The sequence below is a fragment of the Chaetodon trifascialis genome, chromosome 10, assembly GCF_039877785.1.
Source record: "Chaetodon trifascialis isolate fChaTrf1 chromosome 10, fChaTrf1.hap1, whole genome shotgun sequence".
Classification (NCBI taxonomy): Eukaryota; Metazoa; Chordata; class Actinopteri; order Chaetodontiformes; family Chaetodontidae; genus Chaetodon; species Chaetodon trifascialis.
Genome location: NC_092065.1, coordinates 6,162,735 through 6,182,885, shown reverse-complemented (window position 1 = coordinate 6,182,885; position 20,151 = coordinate 6,162,735). Strand labels below are relative to the sequence as shown.

Sequence of the window (20,151 nt, the reverse complement as noted above, 5' to 3'; positions counted from 1 at the left end):
TCACGAGGTTCACATTAACACCCTCCAGTGCTCCCAGCTTCCAGTCCTGTCCAGGTAGAGTCGGCTAGCTGCATGGCTAACTGAGCTAACTATAGCCAAAGGCAGTCAGTTAGTTGTCTGTCCAGCAGGAAACTCAGTGCAGAGAGTTGAGTCAGAGCAGCCAAAGAACATCATAGACACAAATATTTTTTCCATAAAATATGATCCAGTTTCACCGACATAGCTGATGGTGTGTGCTTACTGCTCAAGTTACATTGTTCAAGAACAGGTGTTCAAGGTGAAGAGTATAAATCAGAGGTGCCATTCTTCCCATTAGAAGTCAGTGCAGAATCAAAATGATTTTGAGGTAAAATAGTTACGTAATGTTGCGTCAATCATTAACAAGCCCTGTGAGTGAGTTCCAACAACGTCTAAACAGCTGTGGGTTACATTTTAACTCCTCATGCAAGGAGACCTTAAACCAGATGCTTTCACACATTTACTTTAACAAGCACATTTGAGTTTGATGTGAAGTGACGCGATGGACGCTTCCTATTGAACAGACGATAATTTGAGCAGTGACCTGTGGCCATACAATCATAGAACAGCAGGAAGCGGCAGACAGAATAAAGAAGTACAGTTCATTAAGGAACCCCCTTCCGTTGTTTTGTCTTCTTTTGTCCGTGCAAGCATGACAGTGGCTCTGGATGAGTTATTATCATTTAGAGGACAGAAAGAGTTCCACAGTTGGACTTTTTTGATGACATGACCAATCATCCAGAGTAGTTCTATTTCTATTTTTCAATCAGAGCATACATAAGTTATTGTGATTCTGTAGTTTCTAACATCATAGGACACATCCAATGTCTACTTATCTTAACAGAAGCTTAGCTTAGCATAGCTTAGCATAAATTCATCCATCAAGCTGTAAATTTGACTACTGAGGATGCAGATGCTGCCTTGTCTTTGCCATAATATTATATGTGATTCTTTTTGATTAGCAACCATGAGGTCATGCTATCAAATGGAGTTCGACCTGCTGATGTTCGACCTGTTGTTGTCTTGCATCATGTTCGTGGTCAGGAGCTGTACTAGCTGTACTGTGACTAAAATGAAAGGTTTCAGTGCTTATTTTGATTCAGAAAAGATTAGATAGGTTGGTTGGTTGTTGATACATTACAAGTCAAAACTGCCACAAAACTAAAGTCGGACGGCTTCATTTTCATAGAAAGCAAATGTGTCCGTGTCTTGAATTATAATTTGATTTGAGGTGGGGGATGGGAAGTTAAAAAGGAGACCAAACAGGAAAAGCAGAAGCACATCACTCCCCCCATCCCCACCTCCATAAAAACCCTCTGGATTGTGACCTTCTAACAAATGCCTTGAACCGGGTCTCTCTGGACCCCTGTGGTGGGAAAATGATCTGAATGGGCTACTGGGTCTGCGAGGAAGGAGTCTAGTTGAGGGAATAAAGACTCTTTTGGGGGGGCTGAATTAAGAATGTGTTTGGAGCAGGGGCTTCATGAAGCAGGAGTGATTTTTAAATTACAATCAGTCGGAAAAGATCACAGAAATATTGGAGGCTCTTACTGTGAATCTTGCTCCCAAATGATTTAAATTTCACAGGGTTTGTGGATGATGCATTTTTGCATTTCTAAATATTTTTTCCAACCAACCTCAGTAATATTTGGGATCATTGTACATATGTGTACACATGTGCACATGCCCAACCGTCCTCTCCCCCATAGTTTGAGGACAGAAAGGCCCTGGGAGAATGTGTGTGTCAAAAGGTTATGCAATCAGCCCACCACGCTGAGACAGCACAGACCTCTAGTGTGCTGTGGGGAGTGAGTGTTTGTGTGTGGGGGTGTCTGAATGGAATTGGATAAAGGGGAGGGGGTCTTCAGAGAGGGGCAACTCAGAGGGAAAATCTCACTGAAGGCTGCACCAAAGTCTTCAGTTCCTCAGATCTCCGCCCCTCCATGAATGTTATATAGTGAAACCTGAAACAGAGGAAGGCCTCTCTTCTTGAAGCTGTCATTGTACGACATTATGAAAGGTGAGTGCCTTCAATTATTGATTGATTATTGATTTTCTTCCACTCAGCAATGGACAGTAAGTGAAACTGTTGCTATTTAAATGTGAGCTCTAATCTTAAATTTGGTATTTGATTGTTTATTTATTGGCAGTCATGCTCGGTGAAAGCTGCTATTTCAATTTATCTCTCGCAATGCAAAGAAATCATGCATGGCTTTATCCAGCTAATGAAAGGGTTGCAGCATTGAAACGTTACTAACATGCTTATGTGCAAAGCTCATCCAGGAATCAAAACTTGGCTTTTATAAATTGGTCGCTATATTCAGCACATTTTCATGCAGAACGATTCATTCCATGCTGATAAGCATGCTGCTCCATGCTGTTATCAGAAAGCAAATCAAATGGGTCCAAATGTGCTGCTGATCTAAGACAAGAACTGCTTGTCTGGAATGGAATTCATCATTAGTTTATAAATAGCAAAATAAGCATTTGTAGCTCATTTTACATGATTGTGCTTACATGTATTTATCAATGATATCAGGTTTATAAATTATACCAATAAGTCATTTTTGATGCCATTTTTACTCACAGTTTATACTTTTCTTGCATCAACCAGATTTATCATTTCTACATCAAGCTGTGCATCAGGTTGCATTCAGTATCACATGCTACAACTCTTAATCTTTATGAGGCACAGGTAGATGCATGACGCTGAGGTCTGTACCTTATGTAACTAACCGAGTTATGTATTAGCCTGCAATTATCCAACTGTGGCAGGAGAATTATGAATAGTTAGCTCTGAGTTGCACATATTTAGAAGAGGAGCCAGATTACTGCCTTTGTCCATGAGAGGTCACAAATACCCACAGACTCAGGCATTATCATTGCTCCTGTCTGTATAATTATTATCAATTCGATTAAGCTACATACTGGTGGTGGTTTGATACTTTCACCTTGTTCTCAGGGGGCGGAATCTGCTTATCTCAGGGTCACTCACATTGGCTGAGTAAAGGTATACATGCACAGTTAGGATTTGTACCAATTCTAATAAGACAGTAGAAATAGCTGCAGCTCCCCAGACCTTTTGAGTGTGTTTTGGCTGATTTGGTTGTTACAGCCCTCAATTTTATTGTTTCAGTCTCAGGACTCTCATCAGCCTTGTTTCCAGCTATAGCAGGCAATAAGAAAGCTGTGATAAACTCACAGTACTCCACTGGTTCAGCACCAGCAGCAGCCGGATGAAGTTCATGACTAGATGCTGAACATAGTGAAGCATTTAGTGGCTGAAAAGGCAGATTTTCTCTCAGGACTTAGTGGAGAACAAAGGATTGAGAAGGGATGAGTGCATATTGGACTCACATTTGAGTGGAAGCCAGAGGAACTACTCCAAATGAATATTAATGCTCTTTCTGATGGATGTGTAATTAAGCAACAAGTATGCAAACAAGTTAGCCACATCTACTTAATGGGTGATGTCAGTTGTGTGTAGAGCTTGTGCTCAGTGTCCAGAACTGGTCAAATATCAGTTACTGCAGTGAGTAAAGTATTCATCCACCCACCCACCATTATTTGATTAGAGCCTGGGACTGCCTCAGGTGGCTATTCTGTAATTAATAGACTAGTAATTGAACCCTGAGTTGAGAATGTCGCAAATCTCATTTGTTTTAGAAAAGCAAGCATGTTTAGTAAATACGGAATTTTAAGAGCAATTTAGCAGCAGCTGAAAATCCTGTGGTTTAATTTCACACCTCGCTCTGGTGATGTAGAGGTGTGTCAGTACATTGTGACATCAGAGTTATCAGGTGTGGTTAACCTCTGTTAATGAAGACAGTCATGTAAAGTCTTCTGTGGCCTTAGAACACTAACCTGAACCTAATGACTGAAAATTCTTAACAAGCAGCTGCTGTTGCAAGATGGAAGGTGGGGTTTTTGAAAGAAACTGGCAGTTAGGTGGCAGGGGCATCTTAATTTCAATGTCATGTCTATTCTTAAAGAGGCACAGATTTCACATCAAAATTTGTTTGTATGTTTTGGGAGTATTGTTGCATATGTGAGAAAAGTTGTTAAAAAAAGCCTTGTGTGGCTTCACAGGGAGCTGTGTAGCATCCGATAAATCACCTCAAGTGATGTCACTTGAGGCAGTGTCAGTTGTCTGAAAATGGAAAAAAAAAGTTAGTTAGAGGAGCTAGAAAGAGGTTTCCAGACCTCTGGAGGCCACTCCTCATCTCTCCTTGGGGCTCACAGTTTGAGGCTGCTACCAGAATAACACATCTAAATCTCTGTCCACACTGTCAGTTGCACTCTGGGTAATGTAGGCAACACATTTTGACAAGGAAGAAGAATGCTTGGAATAAAAAAAGAAAGTATTGCTGATTCTCTTGTATCCATTTTAATACTGTTTTCAACTTTCCATCGTGTGTCTGACAGTGTTGTAGATGTGCAACGCTAAATCAGTGGAGTACCGTTTTAAGGACCATCAGTGTATGAGGATAAAACAAAGCACACGATACAAAGGAAGTAAGCCACACATTCATTCAGTCAGCCATTCAGTGGGTCAGTCACTCAGTCACTTGCTCAGTCAGTCTGCAGCTTTTCACAGAGAGGTGAAGTTGGCGCTGTTTCCTGGGATAAAGCTCCAGTGTTCCTCAGTGAGGTAATTCTTAATCTTGGCATCTTTTCTCACAGTTTACCTCTCCTCCACCGTTCTGTAAGCATATATGTACGAAAACTATTTCAGCTCGAGCGTGCTACTATAAATATGATATTACTTGGTCTCACCTATTAAAAGGACTGTTTGAAGTGAGGTATGCGGCTTCCGTGTTGAGCTTCTCAGCATCCACAAAGAAACTGTGAAAAAGTGAGGCAAACTGTGATTTGGCTGCAACGGCCAGTGTGGATTCTCATTTGCCAGCAGAGAGCAGAGGGGCTGCTCTGCCTTTGTTGTACCAAGACTTCATTCCCACCAAGTACCTTTTGAAAACAAGGGGCTCTATTTTTACCTCAGGCCACAATTTGGCTCCAGTGCTGGAGATTTTGGCACCGAAAACGGGTTCAACCCCCAACCCCATGTAGACAGCACACATAGAGTCACACTTGTGCTCCACCTCTGCCCTTTGCCAGTAGGAACACATTCCTAAAGGTGGCTTCACACAAGGCTAAATGGGATTTCCATCCCCTGTGTGGTTTTCAGAACTGAACTCAAAAAACAGGCAGCTTTATTGGTCCCGTGAGACCAGGTCACATAACATGTTTTTGCAGAAAGATGAAAGAAGGGAAGGAGTTTTGACATCGATTTTTGCAACTGAATTAGTTGGAGTTGAGTCTTCTGCAGAGTGATGACCAATTTGCTCAATTTGGACTGTAGCAGAAACCAGGATATGCTTCAGAGAGAGGAGAAGGGGTAACAGAATGGCTGGTGTGAGGCCTGTTAATGCAACCTGACAGGAGTGAGCACAGTCAGTGAGCTGTCTGTTTCCTGCACAGAGAGAAATTCTTTCAGCAGCACTGGCCCCTGAACAGGATCTGGCCGAGAGCTTGACTAACTTCTACCGTGGTCACGTAACATCAAGTCATTACTGACCTCATCTCACCCATAAAAAGTGACATACATTATAGCTCATGTAAACAGAAGCACGCATATTTGGCACATCACACGAACAGTGGCAATTCTCCATGTGAACTAGCCAAGGTCCTGAAATCCGTCTTCTCCCCCAGGTCTTAAAGACATTTATTCTTCAAATAGACCCCTTTTCATTGGCGGACCAAAACTTTTTTTTATTTTGATTTATTTTTACTTTTTATTACAAGTAAACTAAATGTGCTTTACATCTATTACAATATTGCATAAGGCAAAAAGTAGCATGTGCAGAAGAATATAGGAAATAATATACAAGAAAATGCAGTACTGTACACACAATACATACTGCAATACACACATACACACACACGCACGCACGCACGCACGCACACACACACACACACAGTAACTTATCATAAGCTTAGTAAAATACAAAAACCTTTAGTTTACTTATGAAATGATAAACACTGCTATGACAGGTTTTCAGGCACCAAAGTAACCTTCAGCACCTTCAGTGGATTAAATAGAAAATAGGCAGTTATTGACCTTAAGGGGTCTAGTTGGAGACAAACTGCTGCTTTAAGGACTTGGGAGAGACTTGGAGTTCTGTTTTGTGCTGGGAACCAATGGAGTGATTTAAGGACAGGAGTAATACACTCAGCTACATGATGAGTTAGCTGGAACCCTCTGATTGGATGCAATTGCAGGCTTTCTGGTACTAATTCAAATCATTTTGGGTGGTAAAGTCCATAAACAGCTGTCACAGAACTTTGTTTCATAACTCATTTCCTAATTTCTTCCAGATTTGTTTTGTTTGACTGAAGAAAAGGGCAGAGCGATAATTCAATATTATTATTTATTGTCTGTCATGTTTGGATGATATCATATAATACTTCATAAAATTGTCAAAATGTATGATTTGGAGCAATTTTTGTTATGACCTAAGAAAATTAGCCATTGAAGTTCTTGTTTGGTTCTTGCTTGCACGGTGGCGCAGCAGGTAGAGCGCGTGAAGATTGAAGATTGCCGGTTCGATCCCCGGGCGGGGTCTTTCTGTGTGAAGTTTGCATGTTCTTCCCATGCATGCGTGGGTTCTCTCCGGCTCCCTCCAACACTCAGTAGTTAATTGGTGACTCTAAATTGTCCTTAGTTGTGAGTGTGAGCGTGAACGGTTGTCTGTGTATATGTTGCCCTGCGATCGACTGGCGACTGGTCCAGGGTGTACCCCACCTCTTGTATGTATTACCAAGATAGGCTCCAGCCCCCCTGCAACCCCGAAAGGGATAGGCGGTATAGAAAATGGATGGATGGAAGTTCTTGTTTGACATATGTAAAGGGTTTTGACTCACATAATGCATTAACAGTGGAACAGTGGTTCATTTCGCTGACCTGTCATCAGTTTGATTCTTGTTGGTGTGAACAATATGAATGTGGTGATTTTAGATGGGAGCAGGGTTCGTCTCCATTTCTTTCTTTTCTACTCAGTCAAAGCAAAGAAAGAAGAAATTCACAAATCAAAACTGCACATGTGCCATGGGATTGTCGCTTTAACTCCAAGGGAAATGTAATTCATAAAACAAACCAATCACAAATGCTCCTGCAGACCTTTGGACCAATGCCATCGTTGTTTTATTTTTTTTTTCTCCTCCTCTCTTCCTGATGTCACCTTTAGGGCATACAGACGACATGGAGAATATGTCCAAGGTGGAACCTTCCAATGGGCACAGCAGGCCGCTGGACATCGTGCCCAGCACAGAGGAGAAGATGACAGAGAGGGGTCAATGGGGCAACAAGCTTGAGTTTGTTCTGTCAGTGGCCGGAGAAATTATTGGCCTGGGGAATGTCTGGCGCTTCCCGTACCTGTGTTATAAGAATGGAGGAGGTGAGTGCTGGAACTGCTTATCTCTTTGCTTCATGTTCAGTGCAAAAGCTCGAGTTTGTCCACTTAGTTATCTTTTTTCTCACATTGGGGTGTAGGGTTGTGTAGTGTGCAGCAGTGCTGGCTGAACATCACACTGCACACATATTGGTATTATACAAATCTTAAATTGTTCCACCACAAAACACAAGGCCTCTGGAAATACCATATTTGCACTTGTTTGCGAAGCAATTGAGCTGCAGCCAAGCTTCTGAGAAGAAAGGATTTTTATAATACACAGGTTAATATTACAGTGGTTAATATGTGATCTATTCTAAGGAGATCCATTAATCAGTGAAGGTAATGTGATAAAAGAGATCCCTTTTTATGTCCCAGAGGAAGTAGAATTCTTTTATTATTTTGACGACTAGACGGATGATTTCAGATTTCTTCTATCAACATAACATTTCACATGACTTTGTATCATGACCTTCATCATGTCTGCATTCTGGGATCATAATGAGGGTATCTCAGTGAACTGTGTGTTTGTGCAGGTGCCTTCTTCATCCCATACCTCATCTTCCTGTTTGCTTGTGGGATCCCGGTCTTCTTCCTGGAGACGTCTCTGGGTCAGTACACCAGTGAGGGCGGCATCACCTGCTGGAGGAAAATCTGCCCATTGTTTGAAGGTAATCTGCCTCCTAGTAGCTCCTTCTCAAGAAAGATAATTGAATGGATGGATGATGTTACAAACAAACCTAGAAACTTCAGTGTCATGCATTACCAAAATCTGTTTATTTTACATTTTAATGACATAAATACATTAAGATTTTTTCTGCACTTTGTAAAGGTTTTGTGAGGGGAAGCATCCAACTTCATGATATTTTGAATGTAAATATGTGATAATGAATTCTGAAACAACGAGGTGCTTGTGCTCCACATAAACCAGTGACACCATCTAAACATGTCTGTACAAGAATGTGGGATGAGGGAAGAATTTCCGCCAGGCATATACAATGTGTTTATGTGCATGTATTCATTTTCATTGCACACTATGTGCAATTGTGTCCTTATGGCATATGTGTGACTTCGTGTGTGTCTGTGTGAATGCAAGCAACCATCACTGGCTGGTGTTCCATTTTCTGCCTTCTAGTAAGTCTGTAATCAGCCTTAATCATAACCCACAGAGGGTGATGGCTGGTGAAGAGTGGAGGCAGGCATGCAATCATGTATTGGAACAAGAGTTTAACTTAAAAATTGTGTCTGTTATAATTTAATAATATAATTTACCCTGCATTTAATTTGCTCCACTGTGGTGCAGTGATTTGACAGGGCAGCAGTGGTGAGATGAGGATGGGTTTAAGCAAATGCTGTGAAGATGTACGTTTTCCAAGGTTAACTTATCCGTCTTTGTCTATCATGAATGGAACTGTCAGAGAGCTCAGAATCACTTCTCTGAGTCACTTGAGATAAACTGAAGATAAAGTAATAACTTACATGTGAAATTACAAATATATTGCAAATTAAATTGAATTTGTGGTGTTCCCAGACAACACCACAGCCAAACAAGCTTGTTTAATGCTGTCCATGAGATTACCTGCAAGACAAGTTCCTCCACATAAGATGTATCACTATGTTAAAGCATAATGTGGTGGGACTCTAAAGTAAAGCTACTTGTAACATATACAGTAATACTTGGTCACATTGTTGCTGAGATCCAGGTGACTTTAGGGGAAGTGAAAGAGATGTGAAAATGTCTATAAGTTAAAATGACAGCGCTGATCAAAGCATTAATGCAGTTTTCCAGTTTCTTGAAAAAAATGAAATGATATTGGCAGCACTCGCTCTAAAACTTGATGTTTTTTGTTCCAGGAGTGGGTTATGCCACGCAGGTGATTGTCGCTCTGCTGAACATCTACTACATCATCGTGTTAGCCTGGGCCATCTTCTTCCTCTCCAACTCCTTCACTTGGGATCTGCCCTGGGCTTCGTGCAACAACACATGGAACACAGGTGAGACGCAGGACACTGTGTCTAAAGCAAAGGATGTCCTTCTGGTAGACATATATACTCTGTGTGTAATCATTAATCAGACCTCCATGTTGGCATGCTTTTGGAGGTCAAAATAAACATGTGGTTTTATTTTCCACTTCATGTTCTACATTGTTAGTATTTCTATTTTCATTGTTATTCTATCTCACTTCATTTTCATTATCAAGTGGATTTTATTCTCCATTTTATTTTACATTAATTTTTGTATCACTGTTTTTGTGTCCATTCTATGTGAAGTACTCACTAGGTGCATGTAATTTCTTTGTTTTAAAGCACTTTGTGCTGCAATTCCTGTATGATAGGTGCTATATAAATAAAGTTTATTATTGTTATTATTATTACTATTTACCAATAGCACCATCATAAGCTTGAATTTTTTTTGTTTTTTATAAATTGTCCCAAGAACTATTAGAAGTATTACCATGATGTTTTGCACTTTACGGTAATAACTTTGTTTTGGTGACTTTTTTATCTTTTATCACTTGTTATCATCTCTTTCTATATATCATCAGATCAAAATGTTATTTGTCCAATATGTTGGTTTTTGACCAAACACTGCACACTAATGACATTGCTATCAGCTCCAGCTATACCTTGTGTTTATTGCTACTTAGCAAATGTTAGCATGCCAACACCCCAAACTACTAATGGTGAACAGGGTAAACATTTTACTTGCGAAACATCAGCATGTTTGCGCTGAACCGCTAGCATGACTAGTGCTAATATATTGCTGTTTCTGCTGTTTCCCTCACTATTTCACTCATTTATAGTTTCATTTTATCTAAAGGGTCTGAATGCTCCGGCGCCTTTTCACTCCTCCGTGTCAGCGGCGGCATTGTTTCACTTAGGAAAAAAAGGACAAACAGCATCGGTGCCCAGTAGCGTGTGTGCTGGATCAAAGTAACATATAGCAAAGCTGACATAAATAAATTCACAAACCAAGTAGCTCCCGTTGAAAGGATTTTAATGCAAGTGACGTTTCAAGCAAAATGCTTCTCCTCAGACTTCTGTTCTGCATTGTTCCACTTGCCTGCGTGTAACTTGGAAACCTCAGAGAAAGCTTGGATTTCTTCACAGCATTGAATGTCTTTTTGTCTCTCCTTCATTCAAGATTCCTGTATGGCATTTCAGAGGGGTAATAGCTCCATCAATCACCATGAGAACACCACCTCTCCTGTCATTGAGTTCTGGGAGTAAGTGTTTTTTTGTTAGGCCATGTCCTCAAATAACCGTAGGTGACAACAAGTTCCCCAAATATTCACCCTAACAACTAATTTAGAGTTGTATTCCATTTTAAATCTTCTGTTTTAAAAATGTGGGATTGTTACACGCGATACAACTTCTGGTTCGAAGGTTTTGCAGTTTTCTCACATAGCATTTGAATTGCTTTTGAGCCTGTGCTTCTTAGCTCCTGAGAGCATTGAGAAAATGCTGTACTGGAAAAGCTGTGAGCGTAAATATGACTGAAGGAGGTAAACATTTTGTCTCATTTGTGTGTGTGCCCCAGGCGAAGAGTGCTGAGAATCTCCTCAGGTATTGATCACATTGGCTCTCTGAATTGGGACCTGGTTATCTGTCTGGCCATTGCTTGGGTTATCTGCTACTTCTGTATCTGGAAGGGAGTCAAGTCTACTGGCAAGGTGAAACCTCTCCTCCATTCATGGTGTTCTGCAGCATTTCTTACGTAAAGCACCTTTTAAGCTTTTTTGCTCAGGTGTTGATCGTTACATGCTTGCTGTGTTGTTTGACTTTCCTCACATATGCAGGAAAATATGCAAATTTTACAGTAGCAGAAGGAATAAGTAGTACACAAACGGGGCAGCTAGCATGATCACTGTTAGCTACAGATTGCCACAGATTTAACACAATTAGTCAAATGTGAGCTCAAACATTCAATTTCTTAAAGTATTGCCATAAGTCCTGCAGACATGTATGTGATTAGGAGGTGTTGCTGTTTCCTTTCAGGTGGTTTACTTCACAGCCACCTTCCCATATGCTATGCTACTGATCTTGCTGGTCAGAGGGGTTACCCTGCCAGGAGCCTCCATAGGAATCCACTTCTACCTCTACCCCGACCTGGGACGGCTGTCTGACCCACAGGTAGGCCAGAAATGCACTGGCACAAACTGGTACAGTAATGCCTTGGGATATGCAGCCGTACAGATTAATTATACACATCCACAATGAAATGGTCATCCTCACCCATAGTTACAAGTATTTTCAGCATATTTCTAAGAACTCAGAGTTACTAAAGGTATTTCAGGTCATGTCAAACCAACCCATCCACCCAGGCTCTCTAAAGCATGTCTCTGCTGTTTGATTTCACAAAGACATAAACTAAAACATGCAAAACTCTTGCTGAATCTAAGTCTGGCAGAGGGTGATCTGGACATACAAAAGCCTATCAGAAAGAAAAAGGTTGGTGGTTACATCAGAACCACGTGGGGGAAGTTGTGTATAAAGCTGGCAGCTTAGACCTTTAAAGCTTTTTATTGCCTTCTGTTTCTATTTCACACCATTTGATCATCTGGTATCTGCTCGCGTGGAGGTTTTGTTACACCTCTTGTCTGACTGTGCTCATAAAAGTTACACCGTCAATAAAGTAGGTCCTTGTAAGTGCCCTCCAGAATTATCAGCATGAGTGCTTCTGATCAGCTTCCCCTTTGGCTGAGGTGTAGTTACATTTAGGCAAACAAATGTATGTGGATATGATCAGGTAGAGATCGTTGTTTTTGTTTTCCTGCCTGCATCTTTACTGTATTGTTCAGTCTCACCACTCTCATGGCGTAATTCTTGGCTGCTGCAGAAAAAGTTAGCAACTAGTTGTGCAGTATTTAGCAGCTAATGAGTGAGATATTTTTCTCAGGAGTTGGTGGAGACTGAAAACAGAACTAAAATGAGAGTGAATATTGGACTTTCAATCATCAGGTGACCAGAAACACAACAGCAAATAAATTCTTGGACCATATTTATGAGATGCATAGGTATATGACAATGCTAACAGGTTTGTCATATGCCCTTAAATGGTGATAATCATGTCAGTGTTGTTATCAGAATTTGTTTCCGCTGACCCAAAGTGGACAAAAACATCAGTCACTGTAAGCTTAAGGAGACAGGATGCGAACTGTGTCTGTGATGTCATTTCCTGCACCTTTAGCATTTTGTTTGAACATAAACAAAAGTTGCTTTCAGCAGTTTTAACAAACCAGCAATGCTGTCACCAATTTTTCCCGAGGGGATCGTGTCATTTGATGTGTCCAGCAGACTGTCAAGGACTTGTCCACTGTTGTAGGAAAAAGAGTGGATTGGGAATAGTGGTGGTAACAGGATTTAACAATCTCTTCTTTCTGTGAAAATCTAAAAGAGGGAGCCTCTTCAATCCCTCTCACAGCTCTGGGGATGAATACAAGCCTGGTGTGTGCAGGCCAAGACAAGCTAGGCCGTTGGAGTTGGTGCCTTGGGAATACCTACCTTTGTGTAATGTGCTTGTGTTGTTGGTTGGACCCCCAGTCAGTCACATCTTCAGTGCTGGCTTCCATCTATCTAAAACATGCCCCAGTGCCCCAGGAGCACTTCACTAGAATTGGAAGCATAAAGGGAAACCTAATTTGAATTTTGAAGTGTGAGTGTTGAAAAAGGAGGGTGGAGAAGTACTGCACTTTATGCCTCAGAGAGACCAGGGTGGATAATAGGCTTTGCTGGGTGGGTGATGTCAGGATGATGGGGTTGAGAGGGCTAGAGTTTCGGGATTTGATAGATGCATTTGGGTGTTATATTGTGCTTTTAAAAAGAGATTAGGTGGTGTGAGCCTGTAACTCTTTCAGTATGAAGGCAGGCTGTGTGAAAATCAAGCTTACAATGGACGTCACTGAGTTGAAAAGGCTTCATAACTAACTTTTCTGTGACTGTGGTGCTGGAGTGGTGACCAGTCTCCCACACATTATATAGTAAGAAACTGGTGTTTAAGCATATTATTTATTTAGTAATGAAATGTTCTCTGATAGGACAGATCTTCCAAGTAGTAATCCGTGTTGTTTTATCAAACAGCAGACACAGTCCTTTCTCTCATGTTCTTTGGTGGTTCTGTTTGAATACTGTAATTATTTTTTATATGAGAGCTGATGTAACTCAGACAGCCCTGACAGCTCAGGTATAAATCAGAAGCTGCATGAATAAATGTGCAGCGTTTCTTAAAAAGACACATTTTCAAGGTTGACTGTTGCACATACTTCTAGAAATGTCCATACTTTCAGCACATACAGTAAAAAACAGGAACAAAAAATGATATTTTATCTTATGCCTGTGTTAAAATCATTATTGTTTTGTCATTTTAAATGTATTTTCTCTGTTTGATGATCTTGTGTCTATTCTGTCCTAAGGTATGGATGGATGCTGGAACTCAGATCTTCTTCTCCTATGCCATCTGCCTGGGTTGCCTCACTGCTCTTGGAAGCTACAACAAATATAACAACAACTGCTACAGGTAAGGACTAAAATGAAAATGCATTTGACATTATGATCAACTGCATTACCAACATAACCTCCATATTCTGTCAGTAAAATTTGCTTACACAAGTCAACAGTTTTACTGTATTTTCATATGAAAGGAATCAAATCTCCAGTCCATACTGTCCTCAGCCCATTAATACATGCTGTTCCTCATCATTAAATGCCCCTCCCTGTGTTATTTCCAGGGATTGCCTGTCCCTCTGTTTTCTGAACAGTGGTACCAGCTTTATTGCAGGTTTTGCCATCTTCTCCATCCTCGGCTTTATGTCCTATGAGCAGAACCTGCCCATCTCAGAAGTGGCTGAATCTGGTTGGTTTTTCTCTTATTAAAAAAGGTCTCTGCACTCATGCTGTTGCGCCATCCTCAGGAAAATTACCTGAGACATGTTCGTTAGCAAAGAGCTTCTATTTCTATTTCTTTGGTTGAATTATTTTGAAAGACTTAAGGTGGATGCAAAGCTGGAATTAATGGATTTCCTTCAGCCTCTCAATGGTTTTAATGGTACTGATCATATGATACAAACAACAATGACCTATAATGGTATTTTTAATGAGAAAATAACGTCTAAAATCTGCCTAACTCAGGTCCAGGTTTGGCCTTCATTGCCTATCCTCGTGCTGTGTCCATGATGCCTTTCTCCCCTTTATGGGCCTGCTTCTTCTTCATTATGATTGTCTTTCTGGGACTGGACAGCCAAGTGAGATCATCACCACACAAACACACTCAGATTATTCTTACAAAGCAACATGAATTATTTCTGCATTCATAGATCAGCGGCACACGTGCACAAAAAAACACACAACATACCAACATGTCATACTTCTTGTTTCTTTCCCGATCAGTTCGTGTGTGTGGAGAGCCTGGTCACAGCCATGGTGGACATGTATCCCTCCACTTTCCGGCGTAAAAACCGCAGGGAGCTCTTCATCCTGGCAGTGGCTGTGGTGTCCTTCCTCATGGGGCTCATCATGCTGACAGAGGTGGGTCTCGGTGACCTAATTTCATAATGTTTTTACAGAATAAGATGACAGAATAAGCATGTACGTAATCTTGCCCAAAGGATTGTAACTGTACACCCACAGAGTTTAAGCAAAACCACCTTATTTCAAACCAGAGCTCAGAATCAGCACGCCGAAGCCTCTTTTCCAAGATAATGTTGAATAATAAGTTGTAAAGTAAAAGAATTAAAAGAGGGTAGTAAATGGTGGCTTGTTAACAGCCTGTTGTATTTGAAAGTGAAGACTTTCTTGTCTTTGAGATTCTAAGTAGGTTGATGAGAATCTAAGTTATGTTACAGTCAGGCTGCCTATTTCTACCCACCACAGCTTCATGTTGGCAGCCTTCAGTCCACAGAATCCCCCAAAGTCCCTTCATGTCCACCCAGTTGTTTCTTTAACTGTGTGCTGTCTGATCTCCCAATGAAATATGTACTGTGTAGCACTTTTCAGAATTATCCTCAAGTGTCTTCCGTGGCTTTCATAGTATGCAGCGTCTCTGTGTTTCTCATTATTAGACTGTTTTCTTTTGCTAGTTATACCTACCGTCTTATAAACCCATGTCTGTCTCCACAGGGAGGCATGTACGTCTTCCAGCTCTTTGACTACTATGCAGCCAGTGGGATGTGCCTGCTCTTTGTTGCTATTTTTGAGACTGTGTGCATCGCTTGGATTTATGGTGAGTGTGTTGGCCAGGCTATTCAGGAATGTGAATGGGGTATTTAAAAGACAAAGCCTTTATTCTCACTATATTCAATATTCACCCCTGTCCACACTGCCCTCTACATTCAGCCAATCAATAACAATGAGACGTTCTTTTTTCTTTGAGGCATAAGGCTGAGTGAGGGGAATGCTGTTTCAACCAGCTTGCATAAAGCCAATAATAATAAAATGCATTAAATGAGCTAAAAATCACATTAAAGCAGCCTCCTCTGTTAAAGCTTGTGGTTTCTAAGCAGTCATTTCTATCAGTCATGAAGATTATTAATGTGGCGTGTTCCTTCCTCCCTCTCTGCTGCTCAGATTGAATCTTGCCACAGATGATAGTTGGGTATTGATGTAAATCTCCACTGCGTTTCCCTCATTTCACAGGTGCCGACCGTTTCTATGACAACATAGAGGACATGATTGGCTACCGCCCCAGCCCTGTCATCAAATACTGCTGGCTTTTCTTCACCCCTGCCACATGCTTTGTGAGTTTCACATTCAGTTTCAATGTGCATGCTTTCCAGCACTCTCCTGAAGGAAGAGCAGCCTCTGCTGGCTAACATTGAAAATGCAGTCAATTTGATAATTGCTAAACAGAGCTTTCTTTATTCTATATCTTAAAAGTCAAATAGGGATTGAGGTTGAGGTTAAGGATTATTGTCAGGTTTTTACTAGTCTTTCAAATGTCTGGTATGTAGCAGAGTCAACATCCATCCGTACAGAAGCATGAAATATCTCTCTCTGTCTCGGTTATCAGGGAACCTTTGCTTTCGCCTTGATCAAATACTCACCACTGAAATACAACAATGAGTATGTATACCCATGGTGGGGCAATGGCATAGGCTGGATCCTGGCCCTGTCTTCCATGCTGTGCATCCCTCTGTGGGTAGTAGTGAAACTGTACAACACCCCTGGAACACTGAGAGAGGTAGGTTTCACCTAAAACTGGCCTTTCTGGATGCAGTCAAATAACTGGATCTGCGTTTGTCATTCCAGAAGAATGAACCGAGAAAAGATCACAGATACCTTTGTTGTGTTTAAGCTGCCCTGACCAATGTTTTTGTATTAACAATGGATCACATGAGTATTTGTACTTGTAAGGGGTCGTTCATAGTAACAAACCCACAGAAAATGATCCCCCGGCTCTGCAGTTCCCCTCAGCTCTACTACAGAGTGTTTAAACTTCTCTCAGCTCACTGTTTTGGTTTCATGGCCCACAACTTTACTGGCTCAGTCTCACCACTTTCCCTGGCCATGATTCCAGACAAATGTTTTCAAAGCTCTGGTAAGCCCACTGGACAATACCTGCCCAGCACCAACTGACAGACAAACAAGGTTAGCAACTAGCTGAAGGGTGGAGGGTAAATATTTGACTTGAATTCGTTGCATGGCCACAAATGTGCCTCCAAATTAATGCTGTTGTTGCTCTGTATCTGCTAGATGTGTAAATATGTGACTGCTTGCTAACACTTTTCCAATAAGAACTTTATAAGGTCATAATATGTCAATACTGTATTTCCAACAAGCTGCATTGCTCCAAGTGGTCAAACAAATTAATCAAAGAAGTAACAACATAGAAGCTGTTAGAGCTATGTGTCTTTGTAATAAAGCTTAAACATGGCAGAAATAATCAAACAGGCCTTCTTGTGGTCTACTGGTTAAGGGATTGTACCAAATAACTACCATGACATTTCTTTGAATGATTTTTTTCCATCCACAGCGTCTTGTTATCTTGACCACTCCATCCACCGAGTTACCGAAGACAAAGCAGGAGCAGGAGAAGCTGCTGGCTATCTTCGCAGCAGACGGCGACAGCCTCCATCAGAAATCACCTCCCACTAAGGACGGCTACTTCCCCGTTGACGAAAAGGAGTCTCATTGCTAGAGACTTTCGGCTTGGAACCAGAGCCTTGTAGGGGGCAGGAGGTCACTCCTCAGCTTTGACACTCTGTCTGGTCCCATCCCAACTCTCTGCAATACCTCACCAGACAAGGTGGCGAAACCGGCACAGTGCAGACTCTGAGTCACCTGACCTGTAACTACTGATCTGCTGCTGGAGCTTTGTGCTTCATACACTGCCTTCAGCATCCAGTACCTAAAGATTTACATCCTTTTTTGGAGAGCTGGTCACCATTTCATTTGCCAGTGGCAGAGGGTCTTGTACATTTAAAAATGTGGCCATTGTTGTTTGACAGTGGCTAAGAATTTACATTTGATTGTGTCTGCTTTCTAAGGAAGCTTTTTTTTTTTTTTCCTGTTATGGACATCTCTAATGTTCAGTTAGTCTGACCTGGCATTCCAGTTACCTTATTGATTCTAACATCTGCTCTGAATGGAGCACAAGGGGTGTCACACGAGCGCACAGATCATAAAAGCTCACATGAATTAAAGCTACATGTGTTTATCGGTACAGGTGTATTGTGTAGAAACAGCTCATACATTGCAGCAGTGCTGAAGAGTCCACTTGTTTATTGCAGCCAGGTGCTCTTCATCAGTTCATGAGTCTGATGAAGAGCCGTCGTGCTTGAAACATCATGTGAGTGCAATAAATAAGCGGACACTGGAGCCCTCCGTCATACGAGCTGTTTATTTGTGTATTTCATGACTTGCTTGCTTTTCGCTCAGCCATGGTTTGGATGTGCATGCATGCTCCTGTTTGTGTTGTGTATTCCATCCACCAATCTGATCATGCTAATGGTAACAATAACTGTTTTAACTGTATGGTAGAGAGTTATCAAAAATTTCTAATGAAAACAAATCCTACAAAAGCATACTAATAACCAATGCTTGATAATGGAAGATTTGGAATTTAAATGTACGTGTAGCTGAACTCACCACAACTCAACTCATTAAGCTTTGCTGTTGCTTTTTCAGATCGACATTATGTTAATTATTCAGCATGTTTTTATTTCTTTTGCTTTCCCAAAAACTGCAAAGCTGCATGAATATGTTCTTTTTCCAGTCTTCTGGCACGATTTTAATTTAGTGGGTTTTGCCTTATCACTAATGCATTGGATCATATGAGATTAAAAGTAAGTGTAAAGTGCCTGAAGGAGACAGCTGTACCACTTAGATAATGTGAGCAGGGCAGACTGATTGAAGGGTTTCATTCCAAAACAAATATCTCTCTTGTTATTTCTTTTTCTGCTGTACAATAATGAACTTCAGCCTGTGTTTCTTTAGATGTTGGGATGAATATGTGATGATTGATAGGGAACACCTTTACGTGTATAACTTTTATATGCTAAAATTATTTTTTATGACTGAATAAAAAATACCTTCAATTGAAACATACATTTCTGTTCAAATATATTTTGTGGGACATAGAATTAATTATTCAGTACATGAATAATTTTGAATTGAATTTGTGTCTATTTTGATTCCATCTCATTCTCAAATCTACATCTATCTATATTTTATACCTCATTTGCTATCAGGTATTTTCTGAAAATATTTAGGAATTTAGGGAAGTTATGGTGTATGTAAGTGCTGTCTTCAATAATGTTTTGTTTTTACAAAATTTTGCATTTAAAGCGACACATTGCGAAGTTTGAACATGTACAACAAAGTAAAATGCAATATATTTTGTGGACAGCTGTCGTGTATTTGATAAGCACTTCATAGTTTGCTGTTTCTTAGAGCCTTAATTCCCTTAAAAGATAAGTATCTGAGCATTGCCAAGTTAGTGTAATGTATGTTCAGTAATTGAATTTCAACACATTATCAGTGATCCTGGTAAAAACACTTTTAACATATTGTAATAAGGATAATACAGTGCACAATGTAATATATGTCTGGCTGCAACATTCCAACCATCCGACCCTCTATATTCATCTATATCTGTGTTGACACATACAGTAACACCCACAGAGCAATCTACTCTGCAGCTTTGATAGACTTGTCATGCAGCTTCACAAAGGTCAACATGACTGTGTGAATCCTATAGATATAAAACTTAAAATAGTAGGTTGAGTCCATCATACCAGTTCAAAGAAAAAAGGGATGAATCTGTCATATTTTCAATCTCAGGTTCAGTTTTATATATCATTTCCTATGGAATGCATAAAATATGTTTTATTTTGTATGTAAAAATCCATCGGCGGTAGTTCAGTGGATAATGTACTTCCTTATCCCTCCCACACTGAAATCAGCAGGCTGTTTTGGGTGGTTTCACATCAGCAGGATTCTGGAGTAAGACATGGGTTTACCAAGACACCATCCATCCATCCATCCATCCATCTTCTCCCGCTTCATCTGGGGGTGGGTTGCGGGGGCAGCAGTCTGAGTAGGGACGCCCAAACTTCTCTCTCCCCGGACACTTCTTCTAGCTCTTCCAGGGGGATCCCGAGGTGTTCCCAGGCCAGCCAAGCGACATAGTCCCTCCAGCGTGGGGCCTTCCCCGGGGTCTCCTCCCAGTGGGGCATGCCTGGAACAC

The 20,151-nt window shown here is 40.9% G+C and overlaps 1 protein-coding gene across 2 annotated transcripts; it reads left to right on the top strand.

Moving 5' to 3' along the window:
* Positions 1-1,894: 1,894 nt before the first annotated feature.
* Positions 1,895-19,003, top strand: slc6a13 (solute carrier family 6 member 13). Of its 2 annotated transcripts, none has more exons than XM_070972169.1 (15): positions 1,895-2,038; positions 7,266-7,475; positions 8,006-8,140; positions 9,324-9,464; positions 10,615-10,696; positions 11,011-11,143; positions 11,469-11,603; positions 13,883-13,986; positions 14,198-14,322; positions 14,598-14,710; positions 14,856-14,993; positions 15,585-15,687; positions 16,101-16,201; positions 16,474-16,644; positions 17,437-19,003. In XM_070972169.1, exons 1-15 carry the CDS (start codon positions 2,032-2,034, stop codon positions 17,599-17,601), a joined length of 1,863 nt encoding a protein of 620 aa, XP_070828270.1. In that variant the 5' UTR covers positions 1,895-2,031; the 3' UTR covers positions 17,602-19,003. The 2 variants fall into 2 exon arrangements, with proteins under 2 accessions (XP_070828270.1, XP_070828271.1); XM_070972170.1 differs by having other exon boundaries at positions 1,943-2,038; positions 7,275-7,475.
* Positions 19,004-20,151: the final 1,148 nt, after the last annotated feature.